Source organism: Phocoena sinus, chromosome 5 (genome assembly GCF_008692025.1).
Source record: "Phocoena sinus isolate mPhoSin1 chromosome 5, mPhoSin1.pri, whole genome shotgun sequence".
In the NCBI taxonomy this organism is placed as follows: domain Eukaryota; kingdom Metazoa; phylum Chordata; class Mammalia; order Artiodactyla; family Phocoenidae; genus Phocoena; species Phocoena sinus.
The window spans coordinates 36,629,034-36,649,814 of NC_045767.1; the positions used below are offsets into that span (position 1 = coordinate 36,629,034).

Genomic DNA, 20,781 nt, shown 5'->3' on the forward strand with positions numbered 1-20,781 from the left:
CAGTATCTTGTCTGTGGTGGTGGAGACACAAGCCTACACAGGTGATAAAATTGTACAGAACTTGGTACACACACACACACACACAAATGTACACAGGAGAGATCCAAATAAGAATAGTGGATTGGGATTAGCAGATGCAAACCATTATATATAGGATGGATAAACAAGGTCCTACTGTATAGCTCAGGGAACTATATTCAATATCCTGTGCTAAACCATAATGGAAAAGAATACAAACAATACTATATATATATACATATATATATATATCTGCATCACTTTGCTGTATAGCGGAAATTAACACAACACTGTAAATCAACTATACTTCAATAAAATAAACCTTTAAAAAAAGAACGGTGGATTGTATCCACATCAATACCTGGTTGTAATATTCTATAGTTTTGCACAATGTTCCCATTAGAGGAAACCAGGCAAAGTACACAAGGGATCTCTCTGTATTATTTTTTTAAACTGTATGTAAATCTAAAATTATCTCAACCTTTAAAAAATGCAGAAAAATATAGTCCTTTCTCCCCCTCAACCCCAACTCCTTCTAACTTCCTTTATTTTAACCCTATCTACCCACGTTCAGTACGTGTGTGTACATATATGAAATCATACCATAAGAAACATTCTGCATCTTGCTATTATCATTTAATAAAAAATTTTGGCGATATTTCCATATCAATACATGCAAACTGAACTTCATTATTTTAAACTCTTGCATATTATTTTTCAAGAGACCAAACCATAACTTCCTTAACCAATTCTTTCTTTATGGAAATCTAAATGGTTTCTGTTACTTTGCTTTACAAACGAACATTTTATACATCTGTCTTGGGATATGTTTCTGCTAGTGAAAGACTTACTGGGTCAAAGGCTATGTACATAATTAACTTTGATCGATAATGGCAAATAACCCTCCAAAATGTTGCATCATGTATACTCCCACCATAAATAAATGAGTGTATTTGTTTGGCTACAACTTGTTACCCTGAATTGTATCACACTTTACATTTTTTTGGCAAAGCGATGGGTGAAAACACACTATCAACATTTTGGAGTGATTTCCGACTCCTTCTTATGCATTCTTTGTATAATCGAATACACTATACGTGGAGTTTTATGTCCTCTGTCCATGTTGCTTCATAGCCTTTTTGTCCCTTAATTTTTGGACTGTGCAGTAATCTATGGGGTGGATGTGATTTCTGTTCCCCTACTGTTGGATCTATAGTTATTTCCATTAATTTATATATCATTGTTTATATACAGTAGTTCAGAGAACTGGGATTACTGGTTTAAGGAGAAGAAATAGTGTTCATTCTAAATACATATTGCAAATTTGCTTTCCAAAGTATTGGCACCTACCTCCAAAGCCAAGGCAATTAATGAAGGTATATTTGTCACTGTGCCCTCAACCAGTGTAGGAGGTATGATGACATTTTTGTCCTGTCTGTCACTGACCTGTGAAAAATAGAACTCCAGTTACACATGTTAGACCTTTTTACCCTAACCAATATATGTTTAAGTCTATTTTTTATTCTTTTCATTCTTTTTGTCTTTCTCTGCTTCAGTTTGGATATTTCTTTCTAATCCATCTTCCAGTTACGTAATACTCTTTAGGTGAGTTGAATTTGCTCTTAAACTCATTATTTTAGTTCTTCATTTCAGGTATTGTATTTTGCAGTCTTAGAATTTCCATTTGACTCATTTTTTATAGCTTCCAGTCTCTGATGAAATTCTTGTAATATAATTATTAAACATTTCAATCAAAGTTATTTTCAGGTCTGTCTCTGATAACTCCATTTTACATTCCCACTAACAATGGATGAAGGTCCCAACTTCTCCACATTCTCACCAACATTTGCTACTGTCTGTCTTTCTGTTGCTAACCATCCTAGTGGGTGTGAAGTGGTTATTCTCACTGTGGTTTTGACTTGCATTTCCTTAATGGCTAATAGTGTTGAGCATCTTTTCATGTGTTTATTTGCAATTCATATCTTTTTTGGAGAAATGTCTATTCAGATCCTTTGTCCACTTTGTGATTGGGTCGTTTCTTTTTTTGTTGTTGAGTTGTAAGAATTTGCTATATATTCTAGATACAGTCCCTTATTAGCTATAGGATGTGCAACATTTTCTCCCATTCTGTTGTCTTTTCGCTTTCTTCTCGTCCGTTTTTTAATTGCAAATGCCCCAGTACACAGCTCACAGAAACATATCCATGCTATTTCTTAAACTGAAGTAGAGAGGAGATTTCATCCAAGCCTGCAAATATTATCGTGTGCCTTCCAAATAGAGGACGGTCTGCTTGGAGCCGGCATTTTACTCTTCAAATATATTCAGAAACGTGTGCCAACATAGGAATATAGAAATGTTCATTAAAGCCTTGTTTGTAAAGCAAAAAAACAGAAACAATATACACTTTCATAAACAAAGAATTGGTTAAATAAATTTTGTTTCAACCTCATGATTAAATAATATGAAAGATTTTAAAAGAATGTGATCGGTTTGTATGTAATACCATGGAATTAACACCACGATTTTATATTAAATGACAAAAGCAAGCTGTAATACATTTTGTATAGTATAGTTTCATGTGTGTATGTGTGTGTGTGTGTGTGTGTGTGTATACACATATGAATTCTGATTATGGGTATGTAAGGTTGAAAATAGTATTAGAGGTCAGAAGAGCTCAAGGGGAGAAGAAGTACTTTTATTTATCTAGCTTTCTTGTACTGACTACAGAGGGAATCAGAGTGAGTGAGAAGAATTCTCAGAGCACCTGTCATATTGTAGCTTATTACTGTGTGCCTTTTGAATAGAAGACAGTCTGCTTGGAGCCGGCCTTTTACTCTTCAAATATATTCAGAAATGTGTGCCGAAATAGATGCATAGAAATGTTCATTTTGTGGAACAGGAATTTAGGCAGGACTCGGCTGGGCAATTCTGCTCTGCAAAGCATCAGTGGGGATCACTTGGTGGTAGTCAGCTGGATGCTGGGCTAGGCTGGAAGGTCCAAGGTGGCTTCACACATGTGCCTGCCGCAGAGAGTAATAATGATTTATATTCATCGAATGTTGACCAGATGCCAAGCCTTGTCTAAGCACTTTACAGGAATCGATTCACAGAGTCCTTATCCAATCCTCACCGTTAGGTGGACGCTAGTACTAACCCCGCTTTACAGATGAGAAAGCTGAGGCAGAGAAAGACTTGAGCTGCACAGGGTCACAGTTCTAGTGAGTGGCTGGGCTGGGGTTAGGGTGTCTGGCTAGGGAACCTACAGGTTTAACACCACACCGAAGAACTCTGGCACCTCTGCATGGGGAATGGGGAAGGCTTCCTTCCTGAAGTAAGAGGCAATAGAACTGGCCCTGGTAACTGCAGTCTGGCAGAGCTCATTCTCCAGTGCTCAGAGCATCCTTCCTCCTCTGATCTGGCCGAGGAGCTGATGGGAAAGGTCCCTGTTCCCACCGAGAGCTCCTGTGGGGAAAGAGGGGGATAAGAGCCAAGCTCTCGCCTGTGGACGCACCGAGCTGTGTAATCCACGGCTCAACGGTTTCAAAAATCTTGGTTCTCTTTCAGCTTGATGCACTTCAGAAAAAGCACCAGGAAGCAAATTTGGCTGTGACTCCTTTGAAGGTAATACGTGTGTGAAATCAATATGAAATGTCCCTTTCAATAGAAAAAAAAGAGCTTAGTATTTTTCCCATTAGGAGGTAGTCCATTTCTATTGTGTAAAAACACTGGAAAGAAGAAGGAAAGAGACAAGTGACACCCCAAGTCCCTATTTGAATCTAGCATTTGCATGTATTTTCTTCCAGTAGATTTTACATGTGTCTGAGGTCCTACTATACCTGTACGTCTGTGTCTGGCTTTTTCCACTTGGGAGTGTAACCCATATAGGGGCTGTCCTTGTCTTTGCTAGCCTTTGAAGCTGCTGTTCATGCCACAGTCTAAAGCAGGAGCCACTGCAGTTCGTAAGGCTGCCAGACCCTTTCGGGTGTTCAAACCCCTCTGTCCGTTCTCCTTCCCTCTCTCCCTCCCTCCCTCTCTCTTTTGCGTTATTGTACATAAACACCATGGTGCACATTTTTTATTAGAAAAGTTTTCCCCGCATATCTAGACATTTCTTGAGGACAGATTCCCAGAAATGACATTACTGGCTCACAGGGTTTAACGTGCTCATTGAAAGTGCAGTTTGGTTGAGGTGACACATTTCACCTCAAATATGGCACTTGGATTTGGGCAGTGGACCTGGAGGGGCTGCTTTTTCTTTCTACTCTCTGGGCAGGGTGGGCTAGGAGGGGCTCTGGCTGGGAGTTAGAAGGACATGGTTGAGCCCCGGGACCCCACTGACTTGCCAAATCCCACTCACTCTGAAATAACAGTAATTCTGCTCGGCTGCTCTCACAGCTTCTTCAGACCCTCCATGGATGGTGTCCATGGAAAAATGGAGAACAAAGTGTAAAGCTCTTGAAAATGGGAGGCTTTCTTGCTCCTTCATTATTTTCATCATTTGGTATATACCATTTACTTAAATGAGGACCGTAACCCCTTGTACACGACAAAGCGCTTTACAAACTCAAGATGGAAAGGGAAATGGTACCAGCACCACGTCATTCACACGAGGCAAGGCCTGAGCAGAAGAGGTCGGACTGGAGGGAGGAGCCATAGCGATCTGGGTTCAAGATCCAGCCCCTCCCCAGGGGCGTCGTTCACCGCTGGAGGCTCAGTTTTCTCATCCGCAGATGGGAACTGTGATTCGTAACCTGGCGTGGGAGGTTTTGTAAGGATTCTAATGACGAGGGCCACTCTCTGTTGAATGCTTGCCATGTGCCAGGTACTCCAGACATATTTTCTCAATAGCACAGTTTCTCAACATGTCAGGAACGTGTCAGGAACATGAACGCTACTCTATGGATAGGGAAACTGAGGCTCAGAGAGATGCAGTGCCTTGCCCATAGTCACGCAGAGCTACTCAGTGGCAGAACCAAGATTTAACCCAGTTCTGTCTGATGCCAAAGGCTGCAACCTTCCCCTTGGCCTCGCTGTCTCTCCAAGAGCCCAGTGGAGTCGTTGTCACCATCAACAATGGCCTCTTTCTTGGGAGAGCTGCACATAGTAGGCGTTCAGCAGATGCTGGCTGAATGGAGAGGCCCCGATGTTTTAGGGGTGTGATTCAGGGGGCCTGGGGCACCCCAGCGTCCAGGTCAGACCACCCTCCTGTGCTGCCTGCCTGCAGTACTGGGCACCCGGGCATCACTGCCTAGACACTGATGTGCAAAGGTCCCTGACCCTCTGGGATGGGCTTAGAAGGGAGCTCTGGCAAGAAGGGGTCATCACCTCCTCCGATGGAGCAGGAGATGGCGAGAGTCTATCAGTCCCTCCGGACATGCACAAATGTGGGAGGTCATTTCATGGTGGGAGGGTCACGAACTCACATCACTCATGTAACACATCTCTCCCATGGGCCATGCTGTGCCCAGCCACGGCGTAGGGATGGTGCCGGCTATCCAGGGGAGTGTCCGTCTTGACCTTGAGGATCCCCCAGGCTATGTGGGAGACAGACCCAGAGATACAAAGATTAACTGCTGGGGCAGAAGGAAGCCAGGAGCCTGGGCACAGAGAGACCCAAGTCCTGAGCATGAGGGAAGCCTGCCCGGGGAGACGATGCCCAGGCTGGCCTCTGAATGGATCTGTGCAAGGCTTTTCTGGGCTTGGGACATGAGCTACAAAGGGGTGATGAGGAAGTTCTGGGGCGCCGGGGTTGGGGAGTGGACCAGTGTGTCCGGAAAAAGAGGAGTGAGAAGGAGGGTGGTCGTGATCGGGCTGGAGAGGCACAGGGACAGGTCTGACCTCTTGTGCATGAGGGCCTGGCTGGGCTGGCCCCGTGTGCGTGCTTGGCCTGCACCATCTCCTTTGGTCCTGGTGCCCTGATGATGCCCAGAGTACAGATGAGCAAGTCGAGGGCTAGAGAGGAGCTTGTCTCATAGCTAGCTGAAGCCCACGCCACCTACCCACCCAGAAGGCATCCAGACAGCAGTGAGGGGCCCCTGGGGTGGTGGGCAGCAGTGCGGCCCGTTGTTTTCAAAGCTGGCTCTGGCTTCTGGGTGGAGGGAGGGATTGCAGGGAGGAGGCTGAGCTAAGGCAGGGCTGCTGGATGCAGAGCAGGGAGCCGATGCCCTGCCCCCCAGCTCAGTCATCCAGCCCCCCTGGGAGTCCTGCATGCGTGGACCCACCTGACTGTGTCTTCCCTCCCACCCTTTCAGGCTAAGCTGGCTTCCCTGGTCCAGAAGTGTTGGGAGAGGAACCGCCTGATCACACACCTGCTCCAGGAGCTGCACAGACACGGGGTGGAGAACCACCAGCTCTCCGAGACGGCAAGCAACATGGTGAATGACGTGGCGCTGGCTGAGTACGCGACCACCTTCCTGGCTCCGGGGGTCCCACAGGTAGATTCCCACAGACAGCCCTGCCCTCTTCCTGTTGGGGCTGTGAGCTCAGTAACCTACCCTCCGCCTGCCTGACCTGCCCTGTGTCAGTTCAGCGTCAGACAAGCACCGTGGCGTTTATTTCACTAGATGGGTCTTTCACGTGTGCCTCAAGACCCTAGCACTTACTGCTTCCTCTGGCAGATCTTTTTGTCTGTCCTGTAGTCCTCCCATCCATCCTTCAGGGCACAGTTTGGGTGTGACCTTGCCCAGGAGTCTGCTCTAAATTCCACGGGCCACAGGATCAGCCACATGCCCCTCCATCCTTCGTTGTACGTGGATATGACTGACGCGGGACATTCGAGGGATTTGCCCCCGACAGTTAGGGGAGTTTTGTCAGCGTTTCTCTGTTGAAACCAGAGCTGCTTCATATCCATTTCTGTCTCCCTAGTGCCTGGCACAGAAAAGCTGCTCAGGTAATATTTGTTGAATGAATGAAGCAATGAAGTAAATGAATGAGCATCTCCTCTCCTAATGGTCTACAGAAGCGGGAGGAAACAGGCTCAGAGAGGTTGGAAGTCTCTCTTGAGGTCACACAGCTACCAGGTAGTGCAGATGGTGATGGATACCAGTTCTGACCCAGGTCTAGTAAACATGCTCCCGGGTCTCCGCCTGGCTCTCAACAGTGGTACCTGGGTGTCTGTGTGCACGCAGCACCCTCGGGTGCTCAGCTGAGCCTGCCCACGCGCGCGCGTGCGCACACACACACGCGAGCGCGCACACATACTCAGGCGCACGGCCCCGTTCCTGGGGACCAGCCAGCTGTGCCCCCACCAGACTAGCTCAGCTCCTGATGACGCGAGGGCGAAATGCAGCGGCTGCTGTGCACGCAGCCAGCCCTGTTTTCCATCTGCCCTCAGGGGGGCCTGCTTTGGGCAGTGTAGCCCCAGGCCTGCGTCACCTTCCTCAGCCTTCCCAGCCCAGCCTCTGCAGGCCGACCTTCTCTGTCCCTTCCTTCCCCCACAGCCTTCAGGGTTTTAGATGTCCTCTCATCCAAATTGCCACACAGCGGACATGGACACCAGGAGGCCAAGGAGCCTGCTCAGGGCCATGGCGACTTGGTTCAGAGCCAGAATTTGAATCCAGAGCCCCAGACTCCCGGTCCAGTGCTCATCCCTTTTCCCGAGGGTTTCAAGCCTCTTCAGAGGCAGAATAAGGATGGGGAGAGAGGTCGGCATCTTGTCAAGGGACTGGGCACAGTCCCTGTGTGCAGAGTTCCAGGGAAGATGTTGGATGTGGCAGGTGTCACCTGGGAGGGAGGCTGGCTGTGTGCTGAGAAGGCGTCATTGCAGTGAGGGCCCCACCCTCCAAGGGCTGCTCTCGGTCTGGCAGGCTCTGAAATTAGACCCGATTTGTTCACTGGGATTAAACAGGCTGACTTACATTGACCAAATTCACAGAGACTGAGGTATAAACCTGAACACTAACTTAATAATTTCCCATGAGAGATCGAACTATGTGCAGGATGAAATATTGGATGGATGAAAAAATAATCAGCATATTCTCTCCCTATAGTGGAGTTATCTAGAAAGTCAAGTTCATTCATTCATTTGTTCATTTGTAAGTCAATATATATTTATAGTCAGAAGGTTATTCAATGAGAACAGAGAGTGTTAATGGTGTCATCAGCCTCATGAGTTAGTTTCCTGTAAGGATGTGCTCCGCATGCCTCCCCTGGGGCCAGGGTGTCTCCCCACCCAGACCTTTTGAAAGGCTGTGGGCAATCATAAGCTTCTACTTCCTCCTTTTAAGGTGACTTTGAATCCGCCGTGACCCATTTTGCATTATTTTTCAGTTCAGCTCACCAAGAACACCCCCACTTTCATGGTCTGGGGGGGGTGGCTCACTGTTCCCTCCACAAACCACAAAAGCCTGGCTCTGCCATTTTATTCCACAAATATTTATTGAGCACCTATTGCCATGGTGCTTGGGGTTGGGGAGAAATGGTGAACCAAACAGGCCAAAACGTGCATGCAGTCAAGGAGAGAAATAATCATAAATTATAGCAAGTGTCAAGAAGGAAGGGCTTAGACAGAGACTGTGTGTGTGTCTTTGGAAAAGACCTTAATTGCTCTGAGCCTCAGTTTGCTTATCTGTAAAATGGGAATATTACGACCTACTTGGCAGAATGGACATGAAGACAGATGGAGATCATGAAGCACCTTGTGTAGGGATGTCCCACGAGTTAGGAACCTGGTCGTCGGGTGGGCAGTTGCCAAGGGCGTGGGTTCTGGCACCCAGGAGCCCTGGCTTCAAATCTTAGCTCTGCCGCTGTCTAGCTCTGTGGCCTTAGGAGGGGACACTGACATGTATCACTTACCGTGGGGGTTTTATGTAACTGACTCAGGTAGTCTTTCCGCGGGGGAGGTGCTCTTATTATCCCCCTTTCCAGACTGGAAAACTGAGGCTCAAAGGGGTTACCGGTCGTGCCCAAAGACACACGTCTATAGCAGCTTTCTAGCTCAGCTTTTTGTGTGTTAAATCATTTGCCTGAGCAGAGCTGGGATTTGAACCTGGCTGTGGGATTCTGTGCACTGAAGCTCCGACCCCTATGTGAAGGGGGATGTGTTGCGTGTCTTGCAGGGCTGTGGGGCATGTGGGCAGCAGCACGGGCTCTGGCACATACAGACTAGGCCTTCAGTGAGTCTGTCCCTCTTGTCGCTGGAAGGCCAATCCTCAGTGTGCAGATAAAAGGCAGTGGGAAAAATAACCCTGTGATGTGCTTAAGAAGCAAAGAGGGCTCCAGGCTGGCTTCAGTGAGGGATCCCAAGTGGAGGAGTTCCGAGAGGCTGGATGGGAGGTCACGGACACATGACCGCCCGCAGGGGTGTTTGCATTTGGTCCTTCAGTGAATGGGGAGCTGCTGAAGGGGTGGAACAGGATCAATGTGCTTCGGGAAGAGGAACCCTGCAGGCCTGTGGGCTGGGCTGGACTGAGCTTCCGAGACCCTGGCAGGCCATGCACACGGCAGCCAGTTGGCTCCGGCCGGGAACACCCAAGGCCCAGGCAGCCGAGCAGAGCTCTGGGGCCACAGAGACCCTGGTGGCTGCGGTGGCAGCTCCTCCTGCTGGCAGCTGGGCAGGACGTGGGTTTTATGGGTGCCGATTCTTGTTTCAGAGAACACAGATGGAATTCCTGATGGGGACATTGGGCTTAGGCTCAGAGCCCGGGAGGGCTGCCTGGCTGGCTGGGGTCGGGGGGACACTCACGGGCTTGCGGAGGGGATGTGCCAGAGCGGAGAAGCAGGGGAGTCCCAGAAGCACTGAGGCTGGCGTACTTGGGCCCCGAGAAGCTCATGTGCACTGGCCCCTGCCCTTGGGAGGGAGCCCACACTGACCACAGACACCTGAGAGAGGACAGGGTAGGGGGAGGCCACCCGGACAGGCTGCCGTTCATTTATTCACTGGAAGCGGTGATGACGGCCGAGACTCACAGAGCCTCCTCTGAGCCAGCACTTTCTGTGGTTCACTCACTTCATCCTCCCAACATCCCACTTTGTCAAGGAGGAGACTGAGGCCCAGAGTGGTCAGAGAGCTGGTCGAGGTCACAAGCAGGGGTGGCGGGCTGGGGGTTCAGAGCTGGGGTCCATCTGAGCTCCTACCGTTTCAGGAAGAGGGTGCTCACCCCACAGCGGTGGCTCAGGGTCGTTCACCGCCTCCCATTGACTTCCTGTTCTTGCCCTGGTTGGGTGGGAGATAGAAACTGAGCCTCAGTCGGCTCAGCGTCTGTGTCCTTTCTTCGGGGCTGCATCTAAGTATCTTAGTCTGTTGGGACTAATTTAACAAAAATACCGCAGACTGGGCAGCTTAAACAGCAAACATTCATTTCTCACAGTTCTGGAGACTGAAAGCTGGGGATCAAGGTGCTGCACGGTGTGGGGGGGCTCTCTTCCTGGGGAGCAGACAGGCACCTTTTCACTGTGTCCTCACATGGTGAACAGAGAGGCCGGCTCTCTCACACCTTTTCTTATAAGGGCTCTGATTCCATCCTGAGGGCTCTGTCTTTATGACCTGATAACCTCCCCAAGACCCCACCTCCAAATACCCACTGAGGGACCAGGACAGGTGCATGGGTGGATGGGGGCTACCCGGCCCTCAGAGCTGCCATCTCCCTGAGCTGGTGTATCGTCCATCCCTTAGAATCTCGGCTGCCACTTCCACAGTTTGGCCTTGCATCCGCCCTGGTGTCCTTCTTCTAGCTCTGCTGGTTCTCTTCAGCTCGGGCATTGGTCCTGAAGCAGGAGGATTCCATGAGGCTAGCTTGGCCAGCTCTCCTACTGCCTTCCATCTGGGAACATGGGGTCTTGCCACCTCCCTGGCTTTAGCTGAGATGGGAGCATGGGGAGGGTGGGTTCCTTCCATTCTTGGACTCCTAAATGGAAACGGGGGGTTCTCAGTTCCACCCCATCCCCCAAACTGGCTTGACTGGGCAGGGCTCAGGGCACCTTCCCAGGGCCTCTTAAGTTCCTACCCCCTCTCTAGTCCCAGGAAACCTAGTTTTTCTGGATCTCACCAGGATCTAGGCTATTGACATTCCCAAGCCAAGAATGAGACACCTTCTTTGTTGCTTATACTCAGGTGTCATCCCCTTCTTGGAGGCAGATGCCTGGGTGCCAGGGGGAAGTGGTTCAGGGGTGCCCTCCTGCCCATGCTTGCAGGGTCCAGCCTGGGGTCAGCTCAACAAATGGAAGGTCCATCAGAGACCTGGATGGGTTCGCAACTGCCTGACTCCCTGCAGTTCCTGGGACGTGAGGATTATTGCCCTCTCTTCAGACACCAAGTTTCACCTGGCAGATAAAGACACCCCAGACCCTGAAGAACTGCCACTCTGTGACAGTCCTCCGTGCCAAGCCACTCGGTGCTCGTCCTTCACCTCCCGAAGCCTCCTGCTCTCTTAGGCCTCGGTAGCAAGGGGCGGGGGTTGCTGACTTCTTGTAAGGCTCTGTGAGGGTTGAACAAGATCCTACCTGAAATTCCCCTCACAGTGCTGTCACATAAACACACTCACAGAGGATGTAGGGTCCCTTCAAGCAGAACCAAAGTATTGCTCCACTGGGGGAGGTCAGGGGATTGGTGTACTAACACCTGAGGGTCGTGGAGACCCCAGCCTCGGAGAGATGCAAGCCACCTAGCAAGTAGGCTGCTAATTCCACTTCCTCCTGCCCTGCCTTTTCCTCTTTTTTCCATGTCCTGGAAACATCTTGCTCTCCTCTGGGCATTGGTCAACAAGATCTATATATAGGCCTTTGGAAATGGAATCTCATCTTGAAAGAAGCAGTGAGACTGAGAGTCCTAAACTCCCTTAATTCATTAAATTAAGGACCCCAAGCCTGGGCCCCCAAGGATCCAGGCAATTATTTTCTCTTGATGTCCTACCTTTTATGAAGTTGAGAATATTCCCCCAAAAGTTTACCTGGGGAGAGAGGTGGGGGAGTGGAGCGTGTAGGGTGAGTCTTTATCCGTCTGCTACTGTATGTGGAACATTTAGTAGACGTTCATTCTTATTTCACTCTGACAAAACCCTGCAAGGACCATATTAGTGGCTCCACTCTGCAGATGGAGAGGACAAGGCTCAGAGAATTCAGCTGACTTGGCCAAGACCATGGAGCCCGTAAGCAGCAGAGCCAGGATTCAACCTGAGGCTGCCTGGCTCCAAGCCTCTCCAGGCCTATGGGATAAATGAGGAGCAGAGAGCAGGGGAAAGATCTATAGATCCCTGATCAGGTACTGAATGCAGGGGCTCCAGAAGTAGTTCAGTGCCTGTGAGACTACTCTGTGGACACAAAAGTCAATGAAACCTCAGTATCACTTTGAAGAAGTCTGTGTCTAGTAAGACTAGCTCCAAACCCAAGTGTGAACAAAAGCATTCACTTGCAACACAGCGATAGGCAGAGAGAAGGAGACTTATTTGGGAATATAATCCCTGGAGAAGGAAGCACACAAGATAGGCCTTGAAGGATTAAAAAAGAAGAGTTTTACTAGCTGGAAGAATGGAGGGAAGGCCCTCTAGGCTGGGAGACCTGCATGAGCAAGGAACTGGGGTGTGAAGGGTCATGGTACTCAAAGACACACAGTTTTAGGGGATATAAGCGAAGTGCTCTCAGAGCAGAGTTACCATTGCCGCTTCACCTCTTCCTGTGTGCATGTGGGGTCAGGGAAGACAACTAGTCCACCAGGGGGTGGTGCAGGTACTCAGGTCCAGCCCGACCTGGTTTCCTGGGTGACTCAGTCAGGAGTCCCCGGTGCAGCTCAGCAATCAGCTCTCACAAGGTGTCGAAGGGACTTCCACACAGAGAGAGTATTTCTCCTGGAGACTCTGCCGTCCGGCTGCCCTCATTTTCCCCCTTTTAACAGCTTTTAAAATGCGGTTTCCCTTTGGAGATTCAATTTGAGTAAAGGAAGTGGAAGCTTTTCCTTGCACCTGTATCCCTGGGAGCAAATCCTGGACCCCTCTGAGGATTGTAGGCAGAGGGGCGGTCCTGCCTGTGTTTTCGCACACACAGGGAGGAGTGGATCTGGCCATAGAATGCACTTTCTGCAGCGGGGAGGGGGCTGATTTTTCCAGTTGCAGTTGTCTGTAGAAGGCTTTTCCAGCTGTGTCATGAAGAATAACTGCTGAGATGTCTTTTCTTGCAGACGAGCCATCACCTGGACGTCGAGTCTGAGAAGACAACAGTTGTCAGAGGTCAGTGTGATTTTCAGTTAGGAATAGTCTGCAGGCTCAGACACGGTCCACACCGGCAGGACAGTCTGACAGGTGGGCCAGGGTGGAGAAAAGCCCACGGTCAAGTGCAGATGACTAAAGGAAACCCGACCCCACTATCTTGCACTCTCTTCCCTACTGACTCTGCCTTTTCATTTCACTACTTAAGGAGAACGCATTAGAAAAATACTGCCACTGCCAAAGTGGGCAAATTCTGCAACCCTGTAGTTTCAGTCCCGGAAATTTATCCTAAGTAAATAATTCTATATGTGGAAAAGCTCAATGGACAGGCATATTCATGCCAGGGTATTTAGAACAGTGAAAAGCTGTGGGGAAAAGCTCCAGTATTGTTAATTAACCCATATTCACTGAGTATGAAGTGCTAGTCACTAAAATGATGCTGATAAGGACCATGTGATAGCATGGGAATTAGGATATCCTACTAAGTTCAAAAAGGATACAAAATGGAATGTATCGGATGACCTCAATGATACAACTGTACGTGAACATCTGTGAATGATTGGCAACTTAGGCTAGAAGATAAACTAAAATACCAATAGTGGTTACTTAGATGGTAACATGGGTGGGGTTTTGTTGTTCTGTTATTCTTATTGTTAACAAGAAAATTAAGATGCTATCTGGCCAGAGAGAATTTCCCTGGGCCTTGTTTTCCAAGTGCAGTGTACTGTCAGCACTGGGGGAGGGGGGTTCCTAAGGGTTTGTTTAGGGTTACTTTGTTTTCAGGTGCTCAATATAAAAGTGAAGAAAGTATGGATAGAGTTACCTTTAGGCAACTGAGCTGCTCTTGATAACTGCTCGCTCAGCGATTCTTATTGCTAGATTCTGTTCTTAAAGCTGTGTGATCTTGGATGAGTTAATTAAACTCTCTGAGCCCCAGACTCCTATCTTTAAAAGGAGGATAACATGATCTTTTTTAGAAGTGTTAGTGCCTGACACACTGCAGGGTGCCAACAAACAAGAAGAGGTACCTGGCTTCAGTTTTTAGCTGGTCGGGATGGGCCTGCCCTTCTGTACCTTTGTCTTCTACCCCTAAAGTCTGAGTTGGCATCTGTTTTCACAGTTGGAGGCGCATAAATTCTAGCTGGTCCTGCTTCTGCCACTAGTTTATGCAAGTGTCGTCCCTTCTCTGGGCTTAGTTCCTCACCTTCAAAAGAAGGAAACGTACTAGATTAATTTAGTTACTTATTCATTCAGGTTATCTAGAAGGCTGCCGTGCGCCAGATCCCTGATAGGTGTTGTAGGGCTTACAAAAATGAGTCCGCTTCAAAGGTGGTGGTCCTTGTGCTGAAGGAGCTTACCGCCTGGTAGTGGACAGTGAAGCAGGCAGGCAATTTTCTAGGATATCCCAAGACCATGGCAGTACCATCAGAGGGCTGTGAATGTGGCACTCAGAGTTCAAATGCACCCAAGAGGGCCTCTGTGGGGTGAAAGGATCTGGGAATGAAAGACAATGAAAAGGCTCAGAGACTTGATGATTTTTTTTTTAAGATTATTTTATGACATATAGGGTTTTTCTTAATTTATTCATTTATTTATTCATTTTTGGCTGCGTTGGGTCTTCGTTGCGGCACGTGGGCTTTCTCTAGTTGTGGCGAGCAGAGGCTACTGTTCGTTGCGGTGCTCAGGCTTCTCATTGTCGTGGCTTCTCTTTGTGGCAGAGCACGGGCTTTAGGCACGCAGGCTTCAGTAGTTGTGGCTTGCAGGCTCTAGAGCACAGGCTCAGTAGTTGTGGTGCATGGGCTTAGTTGCTCCGGGGCATGTGGGATCTTCCCGGACCAGGGCTTGAACCCGTGTCCCCTGCACTGGCAGGCGGATTCTTAATCACTGCGCCACCAAGGAAGTCTGACTTGTTGATTTTTAGAATAGACTTCTGAACTGAGGCTTGACTGAGAACATTCTCTTCTAGCTCAGAAATACCTCCTGAATCCTGAAATGGACAGTGTCCTCCAAAGACCTTTGCATTCAGAGTCCTGGCCTATTCCAGAGGCTGAGTGGCCAGCACAGACAGCTCAACTGGGTTCTTTGAAGGTGAGAGGACGTCAGTCACTTAATTTCTCAAATAAATGTTTTTATTGAAAGTATAACTCACATACAGAAAAGGGTACAACTCGGAAATGTACATACAGCTCAATGAATTGTCATGGAGTGGTATGTGCCCATAAAGCCATCACCAGGTCCAGAACTAGAAAGTGACCACAAAGCACCCCTCTGTTTTCCCCTTCTAGTCTCTTTTTATTATCTGTTTTAAAATTTTGTGTATTGGGTCATATCATGCGTTCTGTGTCTTGTTATTTTTCACTGAGTGCTAGACATTATGTGTGAAAATGTGAGGATGTAATTTAATAGTGTCTTCATCCAGACAGGACTTCCTTTGTTCTGCACATCAGAACTGATTCAGAGATAATTTTAGTACTTATGAGATCTGTTTTATTTCTTGCTTGCTCTTACTCTTAGGGCATAGCCTTTCATGGTTCCAAGCAAAAACCTGTAATGTTTATCAGTGTCCTTCCCCAGCCACTTCCCACTCCATGAGGCTGTCAAAATCTCTGCTTAGCTTTCTATCTCTCAGCCACCACAATCACACACAGGCTTCACCTTCACTTGGAGGGAAATACAGCCTTCAATCTGGGCCAACTACTCTTGGCTTCTGTCCTATCTTGAATTTTAGTCCCACAAATCCTCACAGTCTTTGTAGCTCTCAGATGGTTTCAAATAGGTCTTTTGCTATATTTTGTCCAGCTTTCCTAGATGCTCTTACTGGAGGTTTGGTCCAAAATGTCCTCATGATTCAGAACCAGAGAAGCACTCTGTTTTCCCAGAGAAAACCTATTTTACTTATGATATTTGGAGTCTGACAGGCCTGAGTTCAAATCTCAGCTGTAATTCAGTGTGATGTTGGGTGGATTACTTACTTTGTGTGTGCTTAAATCTCCTCATCTGTAAAATGGGGATAATGCTGCCTACTGCTGACGTGAGGATAAGATCAGATAAGCAGAGTTGAATATGTCTCTGGAAAATAAGAGATGCTCAAAAAAGAAAAAAAAAAAAGCAGCCATTACTTAGGAGGAAACTGATCGTATTCTTGGCATTTTATTTCAACTTATTATTATAGTTTTTCTTCTTCCTTTTATTCCTGTGGCTTCTCTCTTGCCTTCATGCTCATATTAATCTTTTTTTTTTTTTTTTTTTTTTTTTAACGCGTTACGCGGGCTTCTCACTGTTGTGGCCCCTCCCGTTGCGGAGGACAGGCTCCGGACGCGCAGGCTCAGCGGCCATGGCTCACGGGCCCAGCCGCTCCGCGGCATGCGGGATCCTCCCGGACCGGGGCACGAACCCGCGTCCCCTGCATCGGCAGGCGGACTCTCAACCACTGCGCCACCAGGGAAGCCCAATCTTTTTAATCTAACAAATGGAGCTAATGTTTACTTCTCGGGGTCTTTGGGACAATTCAATGGAATCATGCACATAACATAATTACTGTACTGCCTGCCCCAGGCGGTGTTCAATAAAAGACAGCTGGTGTTATTGATTGACCTTAAACTTTTTTTTTCTAACTGGTGCCTTTCATTTCAAATTACTTATCTGCAGGCTTATTATCTAGTAATGAGAACTTCTTTCCAGCTTTGATCTTTTTCTAGGAAAATTACATCTGACTTTTGATCTTTGACCTACCTTATTACAAGCAGGTAGAAGGCATTTTAGGCAAAGGGAATGACACAGACATTGTCATTCAGAGGGGTGAATGCCCCTGAAGCATTGGGGGATCGGTAAGCGATTAAATGAGGCTGCAGCATGAAGGAGAGAGGAGTCTAGGAGATCATATGATGATGTTGATAAGAACAACAATGAGAAAGAAAACCCCTGCTTCCATTTCTTGAATGGTTACTATGTGCACCGCATCAGCTTTGCCAGTACTCACTATAGGCCCACAAAATCGATCTTGACATTCACTCCACTTCACCTGTGAGAAAAGGTGAGGCACAGAGAGGGTAAGTAGCCAGCCCCAGGTCACACAGCTAAAGAGTTGGGGTTCCAACACAGGCAGTCTGGCTCTAGAGCTGATGCTCTGGTCATTATGTGTCCAGATCGTGCTGGGCCTTCACTGGGGGGGTGAGAGTTGTCTCTCCTGCCCCCCTTGAGGTTACAGTCTGGAGTTCAATGTGAGAAAAAAACCCTCCAATGTCTGCACTCGGTGATACTGGCCAGAAACTGATAGCAAAGCTTTTGAGGAAACAGTTGGAGCATAAATTGAATGAATGGATGAACCCAAGAGCATCTTAAGACTCTTATGGTTCTAAGTTTCTCAAGTGTTCCTCAACCTTCTTCAGAGTTCTCACCGCACTGTAGAATGCTGCTGGATAAAATCTCCTCCTTTATTGGACATAATTTCAAGGCCACAGGATAATTTTGTTTCTTTATAGCCAGAGGACAGAATAGTCAATGTAAATGTCTTTGTTCGAGTGCTTTACACAGTACCCGGTCCACAGGAGGCCTTGTTGGGTGGATTTGGATGAAGGGTGAGGCGGTGGGAGGAGGCTGTTGGGCTCTTTCTCTAGAAGTTCATGCGGGCACCTCGTCATTATCCCCAGCATCGCATTTTGCCCACAGCCTTGGTTCTGTTTAGCTATAACAGGCATTGGGGAGCAGAGCTCTCTGCCCTAGGAAAAACAGATTGCAAGCCGTCTCTCTGGGCCGGCTTTTGGTACGAGCTTCCCATAGTGAAAACGAACTCTAAACGACACCAGGGCATTAGTGACCTAGAAGGAAAATGAGGTCATTTTTGAAGGGAAGTAACCAGATTTGTCATATGTCACAATTATTTTATGGTTGAGCTTAGAGGGGAAAAAAAAACAAAAACAGGGGAGTAGGAGGTTGGCATCCAGTGGATATTGCTTTCCTTTTAATGGAAAGGTCATCATCTCTTGTCGCCGTGAACAACAAAATTTACAGAGGACATGACTCTATGGAGATACCATCAGTGATCATCTTGTCAGGCCTTTAGATGACCTGGGCTTCGAGCCTTCCCCGCCCCAATCCCCACTGCCTCGTCTGTAACTCAGTGCTGATGGCGTGTGCCTCACTGACAATGTAATAGCAGCTGCCTGGCACAGAAAGTGCTCAATAAATGTTTGTTATCGTTGCCATCTCTTCCTTGGATAAACTGTGGGACCAAAGGGGCTTTTATGGACGTGTAAAAGTAGAGACCATTTCGTTGTGCTCTTGCCTCCAGCTTCCCTGGCCCTCGGGGCCGACGCCCGACCCTGGAATGTGCCAGGCTTCCATCGCTGTGGAACCAGGGCTCCCTGTACAACGTCTGCAAGAAAAAGGTGGAATGTCCTGGCCTGGCCTCCAAGCTGAGCACCTCCTGCCATCCCCCGAGCTCCTGAGCCCCGCAAGGATCCTGGCTTTGCATCAAGAACTTCGACAAAGCATCTACAGCACTTCCCAGGTCAATAAATCACCGTTGGAGTTATAAATGCAATAGGACCACTCACTCTCTGGGGCCATTTCCTAGACTCCGTAAATATTTGAAGCAGAACTTTCAGAGAACGTCTTAAGAAATTGGTAGCAATCAAAACCCTCATTCAGTGGCAAGTGGCTTTGCCTGTGGCTTGGGGATCTGTGTTGATTGTCAGAGCTCAAGAGAAATACTGGACTTGCAAATTCTTAGGAGTCCAGCTTTGCAAATATCCAGGCAGCAAAGGGAATATTTTCTGTTCCAAAACCTACCGAGTGACCGGCCCAGTGGCTCTCCACCGGGTCTGATCCCCCCATCCCGCAGGGCAAAATTTGACAACGTCTGGAGAAATTATTTGTTGTCACAGCTGGGAAGCTGCCACTGGCATCTAGTGGGTAGAGGCCAGGGATGCTGCTAAACACCTACAGTGCACAGGACAACCTTCTAGAACAAAGAATTGCCCAGCCCAAATGTCAGCAGTGCCGGGGTTGGGAGACTCTGCCCTGATCTAATAGCTCCTAACATTGTCAGCTGCAGAGAACTGTTCTGTTATTTTCCTGCCTGAGGCCCTTCCCCGTGTTTTAAAAGATTTTTGTCTACCAAAGGAGACAATTAAAGTAATTATCTCTTTCACATTTTAAAACCTTAAAACCAGTCAGAACTTTCTGATAAGTCCATTCATTCAACAGACATTTGTGGACGTCTAATATACACCAGGCAATATGATATGAGGAAGAAAGAGGTGAGTCCACATTGGCCCCTGCCCCAGGGGCTCACAGGGCAGCAGAGGCACACATGTAAACAACTCACCGTGCAGTCATGGTTAAGTGTGCCATGAGGTGTGAGACCAAGGGCTTTGAAGGCAGTTCTGCCTGGCTTTGGGGAATGAGAGGTCATTCCAGAAGGAATGGCTGAGCAGAGCCCATAGACTTAACGAGGTAAGGTGTTCAGTACATGGGTGAGGTGGGGAAGGAGGGAACAGCGAGGGCAAAGGCTCTGAGGATGAAACTGAACTTTGGTGTGCCACCAGAGGGGGGATGTGCAGAGTAGCCCTTTGCCAAGCCAGGCGCAAAGAGTCACTGCCTCATCCCTACCCAGCACCACTTACTTCCTCCGGGAACAGGACCCTGCCCTGACCCAGGTGTGGGACCCAGAGGTAGAAGAAGGGTCAAGGGGGCTTGGGCCACAGGTGCCCAGATCCTGTGCCCGGGCTCACCGATCAGAGACATCATCTCTCTCCTTAGGAGGGGCTGGTGAGGGGCTTGTCACATAAGGACAAGGAAGGACCAGGACAAGAAACAGAGGGCTCCCGGGGCAGTAGGCGAAGCATATTGATTTTATTTTAATGTATTTTAGCTTTGTATGTGAAAATGAAAAGCGCAAAGAGTTCCCACACACCCTCACCCAGCTTCCCCTGACGTTAACACCTTACGTACCTAACCATAGCCCAAGGACAGAAATGAATGCATTTATTTTGAGGAAAACTGGGGGGGGGGGGCATCAAAGCATAAGAAAAGCACATCCATGAGCGAGCATCAGCTCATCAAGCTGCCACCATCTTCATTAGCCCACGGGACTGTCATGGGTCATCACGTCCGTCCACAGTTCCCTGGATTAGGTTACCAATGGATCCACCCATTCATTTGTTCATTAAGCATTTAATTTAACTGCCATGTGAGCTCCGGAACCTCGGGTAGGTGCTGGGAAACAAGAATGCAGAAGTTGCCCATCTCCATCCTCCAGAACCTGTGAGCCCTGTGGCCCCATCGCACACCAAGGAGTCCCCTGATTGGAAACCGCTGCAGTCATCACTTTCACGGTTTGAATCAGCACCGCCACCCCATAACTGCCAATTGTGCGGCGTCCTGCAGAGCTGATCTGTACGCTGGTTTGCGCTCATCTCTTCTGCCCTCTCCTCCCTTTTTCCTGGGACAATGCCATCAGCTTTGAGCACCGGGAGTACGCTGAAGACCGGCTATGAACCGGCTGATGTCGGGGTGAGCAGCCAACTAAGCCACAGGGCTGAGCCTGCCGGAGGCAGTCAAGGCCATTTCTGGTCCCCAGATTCTCCCACCAGGTTCAGACATCCGTGTTCTGTCCCTTGAATTC

General features: G+C 48.3%; 1 protein-coding gene across 1 annotated transcript in view; it reads left to right on the top strand.

The window, feature by feature from the left end:
- Window positions 1-18,690, top strand: part of C5H4orf50 (chromosome 5 C4orf50 homolog) — a 49,752-nt gene extending 31,062 nt beyond the window's left edge. Inside the window, exons 10-14 of the mRNA XM_032631964.1 lie at window positions 3,583-3,639; window positions 6,270-6,452; window positions 13,127-13,175; window positions 15,121-15,242; window positions 18,445-18,690. Coding sequence (XP_032487855.1) covers window positions 3,583-3,639; window positions 6,270-6,452; window positions 13,127-13,175; window positions 15,121-15,242; window positions 18,445-18,690 — 657 coding nt within the window. The remainder of the gene's footprint in view (window positions 1-3,582; window positions 3,640-6,269; window positions 6,453-13,126; window positions 13,176-15,120; window positions 15,243-18,444) is intronic.
- Window positions 18,691-20,781: the final 2,091 nt, after the last annotated feature.